The sequence below is a fragment of the Bidens hawaiensis genome, unplaced genomic scaffold, assembly GCF_021521415.1.
Source record: "Bidens hawaiensis isolate Kalapana, Puna unplaced genomic scaffold, B.hawaiensis_p1.1 tig00021498_1, whole genome shotgun sequence".
Taxonomy (NCBI): domain Eukaryota; kingdom Viridiplantae; phylum Streptophyta; class Magnoliopsida; order Asterales; family Asteraceae; genus Bidens; species Bidens hawaiensis.
Genome location: NW_027493335.1, coordinates 289,528 through 308,825, shown reverse-complemented (window position 1 = coordinate 308,825; position 19,298 = coordinate 289,528). Strand labels below are relative to the sequence as shown.

Genomic DNA, 19,298 nt, shown 5'->3' with positions numbered 1-19,298 from the left:
TCAAATCATAAATTATGTTTTGGAGACTTCCATAAAATATTTTATGACCCTATGAAAGAATCGGATCAATAATTATGCCCTGACGCCACCCCAAGGTCCGTTCGAAATTTTGTCAGTATTTCCAAAGGGATATGTTCACCGAGCCGAAGGAAAAACTGAGTACGGATCGAACCACCGAATCGGATCAGAATTTCGGTCTTGGTGACTTCCATTCAATATTTTATGACCCTTAAAAAGAATCGGATAAAAAATTATGCCCTGGCGCCACCACGCTGCTCGTTCGAAATTTTGCCAGTATTGCCAAATGGGTATGTTCACCGAGCCAGAGAAAAAACTGAGTATGAGTCGAACCACCGAATCAAATCATAAATTCGGTATTGGAGACTTCCATACAATACTTTATGACCCTAAGAAAGAATCGCATCAATAGTTATGCCGTGACGCCACCACGCGGCTAGTTCGAAATTTTGCCAGTTTTGCCAAAGCGGTATTTTCACCGAGCCGGAGAAAAAACTGAGTATGGGTCAAACCACTGAATCGGATCAGAAATTCAGTCTTGGAGATTTCCATACAACACTTTATGACCCCAAGAAAGAATCGGATCAATAGTTATGCCCTGACGCCACCCTGCGGCCCTTTCGAAATTTTGCTAGTATTGCCAAAGGGGTATTTTACTGAGCCGGAGGAAAAACTGAGTATGTGTCGAACCACCGAATCGGATCAGAAATTCGGTCTTGGAGACTTCCATACAATACTCTATGACCTTAAGAAAGAATCGGATAAATAGTTTTGCCCTAACGCCACCCTGCGGCCCGTTCGAAATTTAGCCAGTATTGCCAAAGGGGTATGTTCACCGAGTCGGAGGAAAAACTGAGTATGGGTCGAACCACAGAATCGGATCAGAAATTCGGTCTTAGAGACTTTCATACAATACTTTATGACCCTACGAATGAATCACATCAATAACTATGCCCTGACACCATCCCGCGACCCGTTCGAAATTTTGTCAGTGTTGCCAAAGGGTATGTTCACCGAGCTGGAGGAAAACTGAGTATAAGTCGAACCACCGAATCGGATCAGAAATTCGGTCTTGGTGAATTCCCTACAATATTTTACAACCCTAAGAAAGAATCGGATAAATAATTATCCCCTGACGCCACCACGCGGCTCGTTCGAAACTTCGCCAGTGTTGCCAAAGCGGTATGTTCACCGAGCCGGAGAAAAAACTGAGTATGGGTCGAACCACTGACTCGGATCAGAAATTCGGTTTTGGAGACTTCCATACAACACTTTATGACCCTATGAAAGAATCGGATCAATAGTTATGCCCTAACGCCACCCCGCGACCCTTTCCAAATTTTGCCAGTATTGCCAAAGGGGTATGTTCACCGAGCCGGAAAAAAACTGAGTATGGGTCGAACCACTGAATCGGATGAGAAATTCGGTTTTGGAGACTTCCATACAACACTTTATGACCCTAAGAAAAGAATCGGATAAATAGCTATGCCCTGACGCCACCCCGCGGCCCGTTCGAAATTTTGCTAGTATTGCAAAAGGAGTATGTTCACCGAGCTGGAGGAAAAACTGAGTATGAGTCGAACCACCGAATAAAATCATAAATTCTGTTTTGGAGACTTCCATACAATACTTTATGACCCTAAGAAAGAATCGGATCAATAGTTATGCAGTGACACCACCACGCGGCTAGTTCGAAATTTTGCCAGTATTGCCAAAGCGGTATGTTCACCGAGCCGGAGAAAAAACTGAGTATGGGTCGAACCACTGAATCGGATCAGAAATTCAGTCTTGGAGATTTCCATACAACACTTTATGACCCCAAGAAAGAATCGGATCAATAGTTATGCTTTGACGTCACCCTGCGGCCCTTTTGAAATTTTCCCAGTATTGCCAAAGGGTTATTTTACTGAGCCGGAGGAAAAACTGAGTATGGGTCGAACCACCGAATCGGATCAGAAATTCGGTCTTGGAGACTTCCATACAATACTCTATGACCTTAAGAAAGAATCGGATAAATAGTTATGCCCTGACGCCACCCTGCGGCTCGTTCGAAATTTAGCCAGTATTGCCAAAGGGGTATGTTCACCGAGCCGGAGGAAAAACTGAGTATGGGTCGAGCCACTGAATCGGATCAGAAATTTCGTCTTAGAGACTTTCATACAATACTTTATGACCCTACGAATGAATCACATCAATAACTATGCCCTGACACCATCCCGCGACTCGTTAGAAATTTTGCCAATGTTGCCAAAGGGGTATGTTCACCGAGCTGGAGGAAAACTGAGTATGAGTCGAACCATCGAATCGGATCAGAAATTCGGTCTTGGTGAATTCCCTACAATATTTTACAACCCTATTAAAGAATCGGATAAATAATTATGCCCTGACGCCACCACGCGGCTCGTTCGAAACTTTACCATCGTTGCCAAAGCGGTATGTTCACCGAGCCGGAGAAAAAACTGAGTATGGGTCGAACCACAGACTCGGATCAGAAATTCGGTTTTGGAGACTTCCATACAACACGTTATGACCCTATGAAAGAAAAGGATTAATAGTTATGCCCTAACGCCACCCCGCGGCCCTTTCAAAATATTGCCAGTATTACCAAAGGAGTATGTTCACCGAGGCGGAGAAAAACTGAGTATGGGTCGAACCACTGAATCGGATCAGAAATTCGGTTTTGGAGACTTAAATACAACACTTTATGACCCTAAGAAAAGAATCGGATAAATAGTTATGCCCTGACGCCACCCCGCGGCCCGTTCGAAATTTTGCTAGTATTGCAAAAGGAGTATGTTCACCGAGCTGGAGGAAAAACTGAGTATGAGTCGAACCACCGAATCATATCATAAATTCTGTTTTGGAGACTTTCATACAATATACTTTATGACCCTAAGAAAGAATCGGATCAATAGTTATGTCGTGACACCACCAAGCGGCTAGTTCGAAATTTTGCCAGTATTGCCAAAGCGGTATGTTCACCGAGCCGGAGAAAAAACTGAGTATGGGTCGAACCATCGAATCGGATCAGAAATTCAGTCTTGGAGATTTCCATATAACAGTTTATGACCCCAAGAAAGAATCGGATCAATAGTTATGCCCTGACGCCACCCTGCGGCCCTTTCGAAATTTTGCCAGTATTGCCAAAAGAGTATTTTACTGAGCCGGAGGAAAAACTGAGTATGAGTCGAACCACCGAATCGGATCAGAAATTCGGTTTTGGAGACCTCCATACAATACTCTATAACCTTAAGAAAGAATCGGATAAATAGTTATGCCCTGACGCCACCCTGCGGCCCGTTCGAAATTTAGCCAGTATTGCCAAAGGGGTATGTTCACCGAGCCGGAGAAAAAACTGAGTATGGGTCGAACCACAGAATCGGATCAGAAATTCGGTCTTAGAGACTTTCATACAATACTTTATGACCCTTCGAATGAATCACATCAATAACTATGTCCTGACACCATCCCGCGACCCGTTCGAAATTTTGTCAGTGTTGCCAAAGGTGGAGGAAAACTGAGTATGAGTCGAACTACCGAATCGGATCAGAAATTCGGTCTTGGTGAATTCCCTACAATATTTTACAACCCTATGAAAGAATCGGATCAATAATTATGCCCTGACGCCACCACGCGGCTCGTTAGAAATTTTGCCAGTGTTGCCAAAGCGGTATGTTCACCGAGCCGGAGAAAAAACTAAGTATGGGTCGAACCACTGACTCGGATCACAAATTCGGTTTTGGAGACTTCCATACAACACTTTATGACCCTATGAAAGAATCGGATCAATAGTTATGCCCTAACGCCACCCCGCGGCCCTTTCCAAATTTTGCCAGTATTGCCAAAGGGGTATGTTCACCGAGCCGGAGAAAAACTGAGTATGGGTCGAACCACTGAATCGGATCAGAAATTCGGTTTTGGAGACTTCCATACAACACTTTATGACCCTAAGAAAAGAATCGGATAAATAGTTATGCCCTGACGCCACCCCGCGGCCCGTTCGAAATTTTGCTAGTATTGCAAAAGGAGTATGTTCACCGAGCTGGAGGAAAAACTGAGTATGGGTCGAACCACCGAATCAGATCAGAAATTCGGTCTTCGAAACTTTAATTTAATATTTTATGGCCCTACAAAATAATCGGATCAATAATTATGCCCTGGCGCCACCCCGCGGCCTGTTTGAAATTTTGCCAGTATTGCTAAAGCGGTATGTTCACCGAGCCGGAGAAAAAACTGAGTATGGGTCGAACCACTGAATTGGATCAGAAATTCAGTATTGGAGATTTCCATACAACACTTTATGACCCCATGAAAGAATCGGATCAATAGTTATGCCCTGACGCCACCCTGCGGCCCTTTCGAAATTTTGCCAGTATTGCCAAAGGGGTATTTTACTGAGCCGGAGGAAAAACTGAGTATGGGTCGAACCACCGAATCGGATCAGAAATTCGGTCTTGGAGACTTCCATACAATACTCTATGAGCTTAAGAAAGAATCGGATAAATAGTTATGCCCTAACGCAACCCTGCGGCCCGTTCGAAATTTAGCCAGTATTGCCAAAGGGGTATGTTCACCGAGCCGAAGGAAAAACTGAGTATGGGTCGAGCCACAGAATCGGATCAGAAATTCGGTCATAGAGACTTTCATACAATACTTTATAACCCTACGAATGAATCACATCAATAACTATGCTCTAACACCATCCCGCGACCCGTTCGAAATTTTGTCAGTGTTGCCAAATGGGTATGTTCACCGAGCTGGAGGAAAACTGAGTACGATGCGAACTACCGAATCGGATCAGAAATTCGGTCTTGGTGAATTCCCTACAATATTTTACAACCCTATGAAAGAATCGGATAAATAATTATGCCCTGACGCCACCACGCGGCTCGTTCGAAATTTTGCCAGTGTTGCCAAAGCGGTATGTTCACCGAGCCGGAGAAAAAACTGAGTATGGGTCGAACCACTGACTCGGATCAGAAATTCGGTTTTGGAGACTTCCATACAACACTTTATGACCCTTAAAAGAATCGGATCAATAGTTATGCCCTAACGCCACCCCGCGGCCCTTTCCAAATTTTGCCAGTATTGTCAAAGGGGTATGTTCACCGAGCCGGATAAAAACTGAGTATGGGTCGAACCACTGAATCGGATCAGAAATTCGGTTTTGGAGACTTCCATACAACACTTTATGACCCTAAGAAAATAATCGGATAAATAGTTATGTCCTGATGCCATCCCGCAGCGCGTTCGAAATTTTGCTAGTATTGCAAAAGGAGTATGTTCACCGAGCTGGAGGAAAAACTGAGTATGGGTCGAACCACCGAATCAATTCATAAATTCTGTTTTAGAGACTTTCATTCAATATTTTATGACCCTATAAGATAATCGGATCAATAATTATGTCCTGGCACCACCCCGCGGCCTGTTTGAAATTTTGCCAGTATAGCCAAAGGGGTATGTTCACCGAGCCGGATGAAAAACTGAGTATGGGTCGAACCACTGAATCGGATCAGAAATTCGGTCTTGGAGACTTCCAAACAATACTTTATGACCCTAAGAAATAATCGGATAAATAGTTGTGCCCTGACGCCACCCCGCGGCCCGTTCAAAATTTGGCCAGTATTGCTAAAGGGGTATGTTCACCGAGCCGAAGGAAAAACTGAGTATGCGTTGAACCACCTAATCAGATCTGAAATTCAGTTTTGGAGACTTCCATACAATACTTTATGACCCTACGAATGAATCAGATCAATAACTAAGCCCTTACACCACCCTGCGGCCCGTTCGAAATTTAGCGAGTATTGCCAAAGGGGTATTGTCACCGAGCCGGAGGAAAATTTGAGTATGAGTCGAACCACCGAATCGGATCAGAAATTCGGTCTTGGTAACTTCCCTTCAATATTTAACAACCCTATGAAAGAATCGGATCAATAATTATGCCCTGATGCCACCACGCGGCTCGTTCGAAATTTTGCTACTATTGCCAAAGCGGTATGTTCACCGAGCCGGAGAAAAAACTGAGTATGGGTCAAACCACCGAATCAGATCAGAAATTCGGTCTTGGAGACTTCCATTCAAAACTTTATAACCCTAAGAAAGAATCGGATCAATAGTTATGCCTTGACGCCACCCCGCGACCCTTTCGAAATATTGCCAGTATTGACAAAAGGATATTTCACCAAGCAGGAAGAAACACTGAGTATGGGTCGAACCACCGAATCGGATCAGAAATTCAGTCTTAGAGACTTCCATACAATACTTTATGATCCTATGAAAGAATCAGATCAATAGTTATGCTCAGACGCTACCCCCGCGGCCCGTTCGAAATTTGGCCAGTATTGCCAAAGGGGTATGTTCACCGAGCCGGAGGAAAAACTGCGTATGGGTCGAACCACTGAATCGGATCAGAAGTTCAGTCTTTGAGACTTCCATACAATAATTTATGACCGTACTAATGAATCAGATCAATAACTATGCCCTTACACCACCTCGCGGCCCGTTCGAAACTTTGCCAGTATTGCCAAAGGGGTATGTTCACCGAACCGGAGGAAAAACTGATTATGTGTCAAACCACTAAATCGGATCAGAAATTCGGTCTACGAGACTTCCAAACAATACTTTATGACCCTACGAAAGAATCGGATCAATAACTATGTCCTTACGTCACCCCGTGGCCCGTTCGAAATTTTGCCGGTATTACGAAAGGGATATGTTCACCAAGCCGGCGGAAAAACTGAGTATGAGGCGATCCACCGAATCGGATTAGAAATTCGGCCTTGGTGACTTCCCTACAATATTTTACAACCCTATGAAAGAATCAGATCATAATTATGCCCTGACGCCACCACGTGGCTTGTTCGAAATTTTGCCAGTATTGCCAAAGCGGTATGTTCACCGAGCCGGAGAAAAAACTGAGTATGGGATGAACCACTGAATCGGATCAGAAATTCGGTCTTGGAGACTTCCATACAATACTTTATGACCCTAAGAAGAATCGTATCAATACTTATGCCCTGACGCCACCCCGCGGCCCGTTTGAAATTTGGCCAGTATTCCCAAAGGGGTATGTTCACCGAGCCGGAGGAAAAACTGAGTATGGGTCGAACCACTGAATCGGATCGGAAATTCGGTCTTGGAGACTTCCATACAATACTTTATGACCCTACGAATGAATCAGATCAATAACTATGCCCTTACACCACCCCGCGGCCCGTTCGAAATTTTGCAAGTATTGCCAAAGAGGTATGTTCATCGAGCCGGAGGAAAAACTGAGTATGAGTCGAACCACCGCAGCGGATCAGAAATTCGATCTTGGTGACTTCTCTATAATATTTTACAACCCTATGAAAGAATCGGATCAATAATTATGCCCTGACGCCACCACGCGGCTCGTTCGAAATTTTGCGAATATTGCCAAAGCGGTATGTTCACCAAGCCGGAGAAAAAACTGAGTATGGGTCGAACCACCGAATCGGATCAGAAATTCGGTCTTGGAGATTTCCATACAATACTTTATGACCCTAAGAAAGAATCGGATCAATAATTATGCCCTAACGCCACCCCGCGGCCCGTTTTAAATTTTGCCTGTATTACCAAAGGGGTATGTTCACCGAGCCGGAGGAAAAACTGAGTATGGGTCGAACCACCGAATCGGATCAGAAATTCGGTCTTGGAGGCTTCCATACAATACTATATGACCCTAAGAAATAATCGGATCAATAATTATGCCCTGACTCCACCCCGCAGCCCGTTTGAAATTTTGCCAGTATTACCAAAGGGGTATGTTCACCGAGCCGGAGGAAAAACTGAGTATGGGTCAAACCACCGAATCAGATCAGAAATTCGGTCTTGGAGACTTCCATACAATCTTTTATAACCCTACGAAAGAATCGGATCAATAATTATGCCCTGACGCCACCCCACGGCCCGTTCGAAATTTTACCAGTATTGCCAAAGGGGTATGTTCACCGAGCTGGGGGAAAAACTGAGCATGGGTCGAACCACCAAATCAGATTAGAAATTCGGTCTTGGAGACTTCCATTCAATACTTTATGATCCTAACAATGAATCGGATCAATAGTTAAGCCCTGATGCCACCCCGCGGCCCTTTCGAAATTTTTGCAAGTATTGCCAAAGGGGTATGTTCACTGAGCCGGAGAATAATTGAGTATGGGTCGAACCACTGAATCGGATCAGAAATTCGGTCTTAGAGACTTCCATACAATATTTTATGTCCCTACGAAAGAATAGGATTAATAACTATGCCCTGACGCCACCCCGTGGCCCGTTCAAAATTTTGCCTGTATTGCCAAATGGGTATGTTCACCGAACCGGAGGAAAAACTGAATATGGGTTGAACCACCGAATCGGATTAGAAATTCGGTTTTGGAGACTTCCATACAATATTTTATGACCTTACGAAAGAATCGGATCAATAGTTATGCCCTGACGCCACCTCGTGACCCGTTCGAATTTTTGTCAGTATTGCCAAAAGGGTACGTTCACCGAGCCGGAGGAATAACTGATATGGGCCGAACCATATCGGATCAGAAATTCGATCTTGCATACTTCCATACAAAATTTCCGATATAATATTATTGTTTCGTAAAATTATTATTTATAGTTTTATTCTTTTTATATATTTTAAATAATCATAAATTATATTTATATAATAAAAATGTTGGTTTTGGTTAGGTTGTAAATGAGAGTGAAAATTTAGATTAGGTTGGGTTGTATTTGTTGATAAGAGAGAAATTAATTTTTTATTAAAAGGTTGGGTTGAGTTGGGTTGCTAATGGGAATGGTCTTATAACACAATATGCATTTTATTCATTATTGAGTTAAGTGTCATTTTCATAACTTAGGTTTGATCAATTATGCAACTTAAATTTTTTTTTTTTAATTTCTAGCAAACAAACACCTGACGTTTCAAAACTCATGCTATTTTAGTACTTTTCTTTAACCCGTTTATTTTTTCAATAGTATTTTTTTTTATTTGTCATTTACCTAACACTATGGTCAACAATAAATAAGCCGAACTACTTTTAAAAATTAAAAAAAAACCGAACAACTCTTTTTAACAAAAATTAATTAACATAGACACTTTTTTAAGAAAAATAAACGATCGAACTAATTTTTTAACAAAAAATAAATTAACTGAACTACTTTTTTTCATTAACAAAAATAAACTAACCGAACCATATTTTTCAAAAAAAATAAATGAACCGAACGACTTTAAAAAAGACAAACAAACATAATCACTTTTTTTAACAAAAATAAGTGAGCCTAGCCACTTTTTTATGCGAAAATAAACGAACCAAACCAATTTTTTTTAACAAATAAATAAACAAACAATGACACTTAACTCTTTATTATTTAAAGGTATGTAAATGTCACCTTAAAAAAAAGTTGATGCTAAATTGAATCAATTATTGGGTTGACGGTTGTTTTTCATCATTGTAGAATATATATATTTAAGTATGTATTTATATTGTTTAATGACATTATGTTCTAAATTATTGTCTATATACACATTGTATAGTACATGGGGTGAAACATGGAAAAGATATATTTCATAAGTTGTGAACTAAAATAAAATAAAATAAAATTTATAAGTTTTACTTTTTACATTAAATTAATTTATAAATAATTTAAGAATCTAAATTAAAATAACGGGTCTTATTTATTTTTATCATTTGACGAAATATGTTTAATAAACAGACTAAAAACTGATATATATATGCACACAACATTTGTGAATTAAAGAGTAAGAAGTTAGGGTTGAATAATTTGTAGCGTTCACAATCATTTAATTTAATTAAAAGATATTTATTTCATCAATATTGATGAAAACATGACAAAAGAGTATGTGTGAGTAATCCCACAGAATATTTTTTATTGAGATATGAAAGCAACAAATGATAATGAAGATAGAGATGGGCATGTTGTCATCCCGGAAACCTAATTGGTTATAAAATAAGAAAATACTCAAATAGAGACTGTGCTTTTTTAAAATAGAAACATAAGTTGATAGATTTTAAAATTTTAAATTCGTTCCCAACATAGCATGAAAACGAATTATAAGTAGTTACTGTACAAATTTCAATATCACACAACTAAATATGAACTTAAAAACTCAGTTTTTAAACTAAACAATATTCTGTTGATTTTAAAAATCCATGCTTGTATTTTTAATTGCATTTCTAAATGTTATATAATGACAAAGTTTGTATTTATTAATCTTGGTTTAAGAAATTATAATATACATGGATCAAATTTGCCTGATATGATAAAAACAATTGTCAACATCACATATAAAAAGAAGAATCTAGCATTTAGTCAATGCCTTTTAGCACTTACGAATCTCAAAGGCAGATTGGTAAAGATTTTTTAAGGAAAATGATCTGGTGTTGGTATAAAACAAGGGAAAATACAATAACTTTTTTTTTTTTTGCATAATGTTAAAATTGTATTTTGTAGTAATCATGTTCATTCCTAGCTAAATTATGACGCATTACTCCTAAGATAAGCTTAGACAAATGCTTCTCTAAAGTTTGGGCTAGCGAAGACATGTTCATATGATCTTCAAATGGTCGTTAATAGTTCGGACCCTCGGGCCTAGACGGCCTAGAGGTCGAAAACAAACTACAAGTTGAGCTCATTCTTAAGTATGGGATATTTATAACATTCAAACACAACGACATGTCACCTTCATAAATAACATAAAAAAACTACACGAAGATTCTAATACTGTGAGCCATAATACTAAATACTACACAAATTTCATACAAATACAAAAGACAAACGACTATATCCTACACTTTCTAAACCTCAACCCAAAGAAAAACATATTGCTAGTCACACATCTGTATTAGGCTTCAATAATGCTAACCATCACCATTAAAAAACACCTCTATTAGCTGACATCTAAGCGTTCACTATTCGCATGAACCTCTCTAAACACATCTTTCTAATACCAATATGATTTGTTATAACATAATATATATTCGTGCAACCTAAACAAACCCACCAACACATGGTAATGCCCATTAAGGCCTGAAACTCTACCAATAATTATTCAAATATCTTTAACACCAAAAAGATTTGTAATGACTTAATGTTACCTTGTATACTTACTAACAAGTGACAATGATCATTAGCTCAAAATTACACTAACAAACACACGCGTGTATATAACACCAAAATGACTTATGACATCATATGGCTTTATGTAACCTAAATGTACTAACTAAAACAAGGCCTAGCATGAATCATACATATGCCATTAACACCACAAGGATTTATTATGACCTAATGTGGCTTTGTATAATCTGTACAAATCTAGTAACTCATGGCCAGGTCTAAAAGTGTTTCGATAGTCTTATGCATGTCTAAAACATCAAAATGATTTGTTCTAGCACAAGTTTTTCTTTTTGTAACTTAAATTAACTTACTGGCGCATGAAAAGGGTCATTAAGGCCTGAAAGTGTACCAATAGTTATACAAATGTCTTTAACATCAATAGGGTCGTACTTAAGAACTGTTAAAAAATTTGGGTCTTTAGTTAAAAAAAATTATTGGGCTTAACCAATTAAATGTTTAAGTGGGCTTATTGGTTATGATTTGTATTTTTTTATATAGAAATGATCTTAAATAAATTGAGCAATGGGTTTAATTAAATGGGCTTATTGTTTATGATTTGCTACGGGTGTTTGCTACCAATTTGCTACGGATTTGATAGTAAAAAATACCTCTGTTTGTAATGTTTATAAACCTTAATTAAAAGGAATATTGGATTTTAATAATCCCTATTGAATGATATTGGCCGATAATAATCGCTATTCATTTTATCGCCACTAGCGGTCCCAAATTCAAAAAAGTTGGCCCCCAATGGTCCCCCGTTAAAAAGGACTTAACGACGTTATACTTTTTTTCTGAATTTCAAACAAACTTTTTAGGGATATTAATCGGAAGGAATATACGAGTCGATTGATATAAAACTTAACTCCAAACAATGATCTAAACGACTTGATTCTGGTTAATTGTAAGTTCAAACACCCGAATTGAAGCATTGCTTCGTCATTTTGAAGCACTGTTTCGAACTAAGTTTTATACCAATCGACTCGTATCCTCCTAACGATCAAAAGCCCTAAAACATTGGTATGAAATTCAGAAAAAACTATAACGCCGTTAAGTCATATTTAACGGGGGACCATTGAGGGCCAACTTTTTTGATTTGGAACCGTCAGTGGCTATAAAATGAATATGGATTATTATCGGCCAATGCCATTCAATAGGGATTATTAAAATCCAATATTGCTAATTAAAAATACATATTTTTTTCAATATATATATATATATATATATATATATATATATATATATAAATTGTTTATAGAAAGGAAAACTCGGGTCTACCAATGTGGTTGGACCGACGACGGTCGGCCTCCCCCCTCAAATAGCTATGAATATCAAAATAACTTGTATGAGTTAATTTGGCTTTGATTAACCTAAAGCGTGCACCATTGATTTAAAACATCACAACATAAATGGGTCCAAACCTTGTAAATCATTTATCATATCAATTATCTTATACATGTAGAGTTATATCAGCTACAAAGATTGTGTTATCATATAAGATTTAATTCCTTTACAAAGGTTGTGCTATCATCATATCATGTAACATTCTCTTACGTACAAATACAATCCATCCTATAAACAATTACAAAATCAATATAAACCACCTTTTGAAAGTACAAAAAATCGTTTGTCATTTTTATTCTTCAATATTAATTTCAATATAACCCTCTATCTTTATTCATGTGACAACACTTACTCTCATAAAATAAAGTAACCATTGGCCCCTCCTATAAATACACCATTTTCCCTCCCAATATCCATGATAACTCCGCCATTAAATTTCCCTCAACTGCTACTTCACCCACACACACACTAAAACACCACACACAACACACACACAGTATCACTATCTAAAACATGCCGGCCGGCGAAAACGAGGGTTTTACTGACCGAATAAACGGCATCAAGTCCACCCTACGCGTCGTACCCGACTTCCCGAAACCAGGTAAACTTAAAAAAATCATGTTTTCAAGTGACAAATTCACACACATAATCTCTCTTGCATTGATGAATAACAGGTATACTGTTTCTAGACATCACTACATTGTTACTTGATCCAAAGGCCTTTAAAGACACCATTGATTTGTTCGTTGAACGTTATAAACAGAAAGACATTTCTGTAGTTGCGGGTAAGTTTTATAAAATTATTTTAGTTTTATTAAATTTGATCACAATTTAGCTAAAATATACTTATTTGAAAGATAGGGTTCAATTTTGACTTTTAAGTGTTACGAAAGTCACACTAATTATTTGTAGAGGTGTTTAATATACTAAAGGAATTAAATAATTTCGTGCACTAATTATACATATAATGTCACAAGGAAAATTGCAATATTTCTCAATTGTTTGTGCAAAGTTTCAACCTTTTTTGTTGACTATTATCCCACTATCATCCGTGTAAATGAGTGATGCTATTGGCTTTTAAGAAATAAATAGTCAAGAGTTTTAATTTCTAAAACAATATATTTTATAGGACATGAATATCTTAATATACATTGTAGCTTAGGTGTGTTGTTTCGTTCATATGGATCAAATATTTGATAACAAGATTGTGTGTTGAGTTGAATATGATATGTTGTTTTGTTTTTGGAGAATTTAATATTAAGTAGTAGTGGTTGATGGATAGTGGGATGGAGGGGTCAGCTATTACTTGGTATGAATGAGTATGAGCGGCTAAAAGTGGCCTTTGCTTACTAAAGCATGTGCTCGATCTCTTTCAAGATCCAAATTTGGGGTGAGATAATGGCGGTTGTTGTTATTGGGTAGGACCCTTACAAATAATGATGGATTTCTCAATAACCTTTTTAGTTGTGTTTGGTTTACTTCCATTGCATTGTACATGTACATATCCATATCCATAGTTTATTAACTTCATTTCAAAATCAACAACATCTTGAAAACACCAAGAATTAGATTTCACTTATTGATAATACACAAAAGATCATCAAAGTAGGTGAAGAGAGAAAATGTTATGTTTCTTTAGCTGTTTTCAATTATATATACAAATGTGTTATACGATTATCGCAATTTCAACAAAATATTGGTTCTGAAATAATATGTTGAGAACTGCAAGAACCTTATAATGTTGTTTTCAGTTATGCATTAGAAAATCAATACAGTGGGAAAGAGTATATATGTTCGTTGCGTAACCGTATTGTGTATGACATTCAAAGCACCACGTACAAGTGTATTATGCGCCTTCTTGATCCTCAACAATTTTCTTAGTTCGAATTTGAGACTCCCCCTCCATATATAAATATATGTATTTATTTATGTAATAGTTGGATATTATCCCTTTAATACATAGCCAATCTTGATTAAAAAGGTTGTCACAATCATATAATATACTTGTTTGTATATATGTAATGTTTATCAGACATAATAAAAGTTAAAAAGAGAACAAGATAGGTGGTTAAATATCCGCAATGAATTGTTTTATAATTATCTGATTAAAACTGATTCTGTAACGAGAACGTCAATAAACATATATATATATATATATATATATATATATATATATTTATTAATAATTGTCTCTTGGAACCGACAAATATAGCTCCTACGCTATTACACCGGTAAATCTAAATTACATCATTGCTGATCAAGTTTGAATATATGATCTCGTCTCTGAAAAGTAAATGTCTTTATCAAGTGAATTAGCCTATGACATATATTAGTTAATTACTTTTACTGTTTGGATGAGTTGCTCACACTTTCTTTATGGTTAATCATTGTATTCATCTGTCACTTTCTAATAACCAATTATTGTTGAACAAATAGGCTCTTTTTATTATGTTTCTTAGGCTATATGTAGTGAAGAGGCTATAATTGGAGGCGAATTGTGACACGTGGCGCCCAGTCAGCATGGAGTGAAAATTTGTTTTTGGGGTGTAATGGTGTAGGGGCTACAAGTTGGGCCCACAGTGTGTTTTTCTATTATTTTCTTTTTATAACTAAACTAATTAAATAAAAACCAATTTATTTAAATAATTAAATAAAAATGTATTAAAATTAAAAAATAAATACAAAAAAATACATAAACTAAAAAAAAATACACGAATAATAAAAATAAATTATAATAAAAAAACACAACGAAATATAAATATACATAAAAAAACTAATCTATTTGTCTTCATCTTCGTCTTCGTCCCCGTCGTCGTCATTGTCCTCCTCATCGTCTTCGTCCTCGTACTCGTCTTCGTCCTCCTCAACGGGACGATTATCCCACACGTGTTGAACCAAATCCGCTTTCAGTTGGTTATGTATATCACTTGATGTGAGCTGGTGAATGTTATACGTTCGTTGGTCTTGGGTTGGTTCAGGGAACTGTTCTGGAACGCTTCCTGGTATATAGTGTTGACATATTGTTTTTCCCTCGTCTTCTAAAATCATATTATGCAATATGATACACGTATACATGGCATCGCTCATTTTTGCCAACGTCCATACACGACAAGGGTTTTTCACATAATGCCAACGTTTTTTTAGAACCCCGAAACACCTCTCGATATCCTTTCTTGCGGACTCTTGCTTCTTCTTAAACTAATCTTTTTTTTCTTCGATAGGGTCTTGAAACGTCTTGACGATGATCGAGTACTCTGGATATATCCCATCTCCCAAATAGTATCTGTGATGATAGAAGGTATCGTTGGCATAAATCGGTAAGACCGGTATGCTACGGCTGATGTAATACTCTAACACGGGTGACGCGTTGAGAACGTTTATGTCGTTGTTGGACCCGACTGAGCCGAAGAAGGCTGACCAAATCCAGAGGTCGTGTGAACAAATGGCTTGAAGACTAACCATTGGCACTCCATGGTCACCACGAGTATATTGACCTCGTCATGCGATTGGACAGTTGGCCCACTCCCAATGCATGCAATCTATACTCCCGATCATGCCTGGAAAAGAATGTTTGCTTTCGTGTACATCATATATGCGAGTTAGGTCGTTTGAAGTAAGAATCCTCAGATAACGACGAGGGTATAATTGTATTATCCCTATACAAATAAATTATTAAACAGTATTTATATTAAAAACAATAGTTAATACAAACAATTTAAATATTACCGAGGAAAAAAATTCTCCAACGCATCTCTCGTTGTTTTCTCATCTTTAAATACTCGTCATTAATATCGGTCGTGTTGCCGTATGCGAGGATGCGTATAGCCGAAGTACACTTTTGGATGGCGGAGAATCCTAAATATCCTCTTGTATCGGGTTTCTGTTGAAAATACTCATACTCCCGCTCCATATCTCCAACGATGCGCAAAAATAAACGCTTGGACATCCGAAAACGACATCGAAACATAGCGTCGTTAAATGTAGGTGAGTCGTCGAAGTAGTCCTTCATCAAACGAGCGTTCGCTTGCGTACGATCCCGAAGGATATATGACCGTCTACGTGGTGCCGTAGATGGAGTAGAGCCGGACACCATGTTATTGACAACGGCCCGAACCGCGTTCGTGACCTCTAAATGCTCTTTCGCCACTTGTCAGTGAATCTGATGAATTCTTCGACTCTCGTTTATTAATTGATCCAAAATCTCGGCAGAGTTCGTGGAATCCGGGGAACTCATTGAGTTTGAAGAAGTATGAAAATAATAAAAATGATTTGTATTTTTATGTTTGTATTTGTGTATGATAAGGTGAAAATGGTTAGATAAAGTTTGATATATATATTAAGTTTTTAAATAATTTTTTTTATATATAGCCGTTGGGTAACGGCATTATTATTATTATATTATTTTCTTTCCAACTTCGCAGCGACAAATATATGCCGCCCCCGACCCTTTCGCCAAATTATCGCCGGGGGGGGGGGGGGGGGGAGGGCGGTGTTCCTCCAAAAAATCGCCCCAAAATAGCCCCTTTTCTTGTCCACTACGTTTAGCCTTAGCATTGTACAAATCACTTGTTTTTTATGTTGCATCCTAGCGTTTGGTTTTGAACACTAAGACCAAATACAAATGTTGTAAACTATCATTTTTAGGTAAGGTGTCACAAATACCATAATTTAAACATCTATTCCCAGATCAAAATGTTTATTACCAAGAAAAAGATGAATGACATGCACAAACCACCCAAATTGAATCTATCAAACAGTAGGACAAAAAATCTTAACAAGAACAATATGAAACCAATACATGATTTAGTTCATACAAAATACAGAAAATCAATATAAAGTTTCATCAAGTGAAGCGATGATGATGAAACAATGAAGACGATTCTGAAGAAAAAGAAAAACAAGTGTCTCCGACGATCTGACCTTGGCCAGCCCTAATTAAAAAATTAAACGTAAATATATGTTTGATACTGAATTGAATTGGAAATACACATATATTTTTCAACATACGGTGATATTACAACGGTTAATGTACTTGTAGGTATCGAGGCTAGGGGTTTTATGTTCGGTCCTGCAATCGCGCTAGCCATTGGAGCAAAGTTTGTTCCATTAAGGAAACCAAAAAAGTTACCTGGTACGAACTCCCCATATTTTCTTTCGAATGTATGTATATGAATATATCATGTTAACCGTTTAAAACCTACAGGTGAAGTAATATCCGAAAAATATGTATTGGAATACGGGACAGACTGCCTTGAAATGCATGTAGGAGCAGTTGAAGCGGGAGAGCGTGCACTTGTCGTTGATGATTTGGTGGCTACTGGTGGCACCCTTTGTGCTGCAATGAACTTGCTTGGTAGTACCCTTAACATAATAATTCCCCATTTTCATATTTACGTGATCAACTTATCAAATCTTATGATGAAAAAAACTAATTTGTTTCCCAGAACGTGCTGGTGCTGTGGTCGTCGAATGTGCGTGTGTGGTTGAAGTCCCTGACTTAAAGGTAATAGGCTTCTCAAAATATCTAATAATTTGATGGTGCAAAATCAACTCTTGTTTTGATAATTTGGATTTTGTAGGGTCGTGAACGGTTAAGATTGCATGGGAAGCCGTTGTATGTACTAATCGAGTCACGGTTTGAGGCGACTTCATGATGATATAGTTCATTGTGGGTAAACTGTACATTAGAGAGAGATTATTTGCTACATATCGGTTAAGTAGTAAGTTCTTGATGAAAAATCTCCCACATCACTACTTTATGGCTACATTCCATGCATAATTGCAATGTGTAGCCGGTGAACCTTTGATTGTCGTGATCATTTTGACACGTTTATTTTAAATAAACGAGTCAGTTTTAAGTCGTATTTTATATCTTAAGTGTGTCGAATAAAAAAGTTAATTAAAAAGCATATTAAATGGATAATCTGGATAGTTTTTTTTAATGGCCACAGTACACACTCATATATCCGTACTCCTAGTCCTATACTACTTCAAGAAATAATCTACTCCCATACCAGGTTTTGAACCCTGGTCTACACTTCCTAAGTTGTATATTATGTCTAGATATTTATACAATGCACGTATGAAACTAGCTAGAAACTAGAAACTAAAACGATCACAATATATTATACTTTGTGCTACTAGCTTAGTATTGTATGTTTCTACCTAACTCGTGGATTTGTATTTACTTTTGTAAATGCATAATCACTTAAAAGGATTTAGTTATCTATTTTGTTTTTCTTTATGAGAACCTTATAAGAGATGGAATATTTTATGTATAAAGCTTGATTCAATTGAAATAATTACAAGGTTGTAAATAACCATTTACATGTGCATACAAATGGAAAGAAGAATAATAAGGCTAATGGTAAGGAGGACATTAAGGCTGATCCTATGGTAACCAATAATAGCCACAATTATGTCTAAAAATACTTTTATACTTGAACGTAAATACATATACACAATTAATGAGGAGTATCTTTAATATGCCCCGCAAGATGGAGGATCCGTCGGAGACTCCAATCTTGGATCGAAGTCGGTGAAATGGACCCCGGCCGAGCGGTTTAGTGAGCACATCAGCAAGTTGATCAGCGGAATGAATGTGTAGAACCCGTAACGAACCATCAGCTACCTTTTCCCGAACAAAGTGATAATCGAGTGCCACATGATTCATCCGCGAATGATAGACTGGATTAGCACATAAATAAGTAGCACCCGCATTGTCACAAAATAACGTAGGAGTTTTAGTAATCGATAGACCAAGTTCCAATAATAGGTTTTGGACCCAAGATAGT

The 19,298-nt window shown here is 37.7% G+C and overlaps 1 protein-coding gene across 1 annotated transcript; it reads left to right on the top strand.

Moving 5' to 3' along the window:
- Window positions 1–12,742: 12,742 nt before the first annotated feature.
- On the top strand, window positions 12,743–18,193 carry LOC143563554 (adenine phosphoribosyltransferase 4-like). The gene is made up of 6 exons (XM_077051069.1): window positions 12,743–13,105; window positions 13,179–13,289; window positions 17,543–17,635; window positions 17,708–17,857; window positions 17,949–18,007; window positions 18,084–18,193. The coding sequence occupies exons 1-6, from the start codon at window positions 13,018–13,020 to the stop codon at window positions 18,156–18,158; spliced, it is 576 nt and encodes a 191-aa protein (XP_076907184.1). The 5' UTR covers window positions 12,743–13,017; the 3' UTR covers window positions 18,159–18,193.
- The last annotated feature ends 1,105 nt before the right edge of the window (window positions 18,194–19,298 follow it).

Coding starts and splice junctions, on each gene's coding strand:
- LOC143563554 (XM_077051069.1), top strand. CDS start 13,018: ATGCCGGCCGGCGAAAACGAGGGTTTTACTGACCGAATAAACGGCATC. Junction 17,636..17,707: donor GAAACCAAAAAAGTTACCTG/GTACGAACTCCC, acceptor TAAAACCTACAG/GTGAAGTAATATCCGAAAAA. Junction 17,858..17,948: donor TGCTGCAATGAACTTGCTTG/GTAGTACCCTTA, acceptor TTTGTTTCCCAG/AACGTGCTGGTGCTGTGGTC.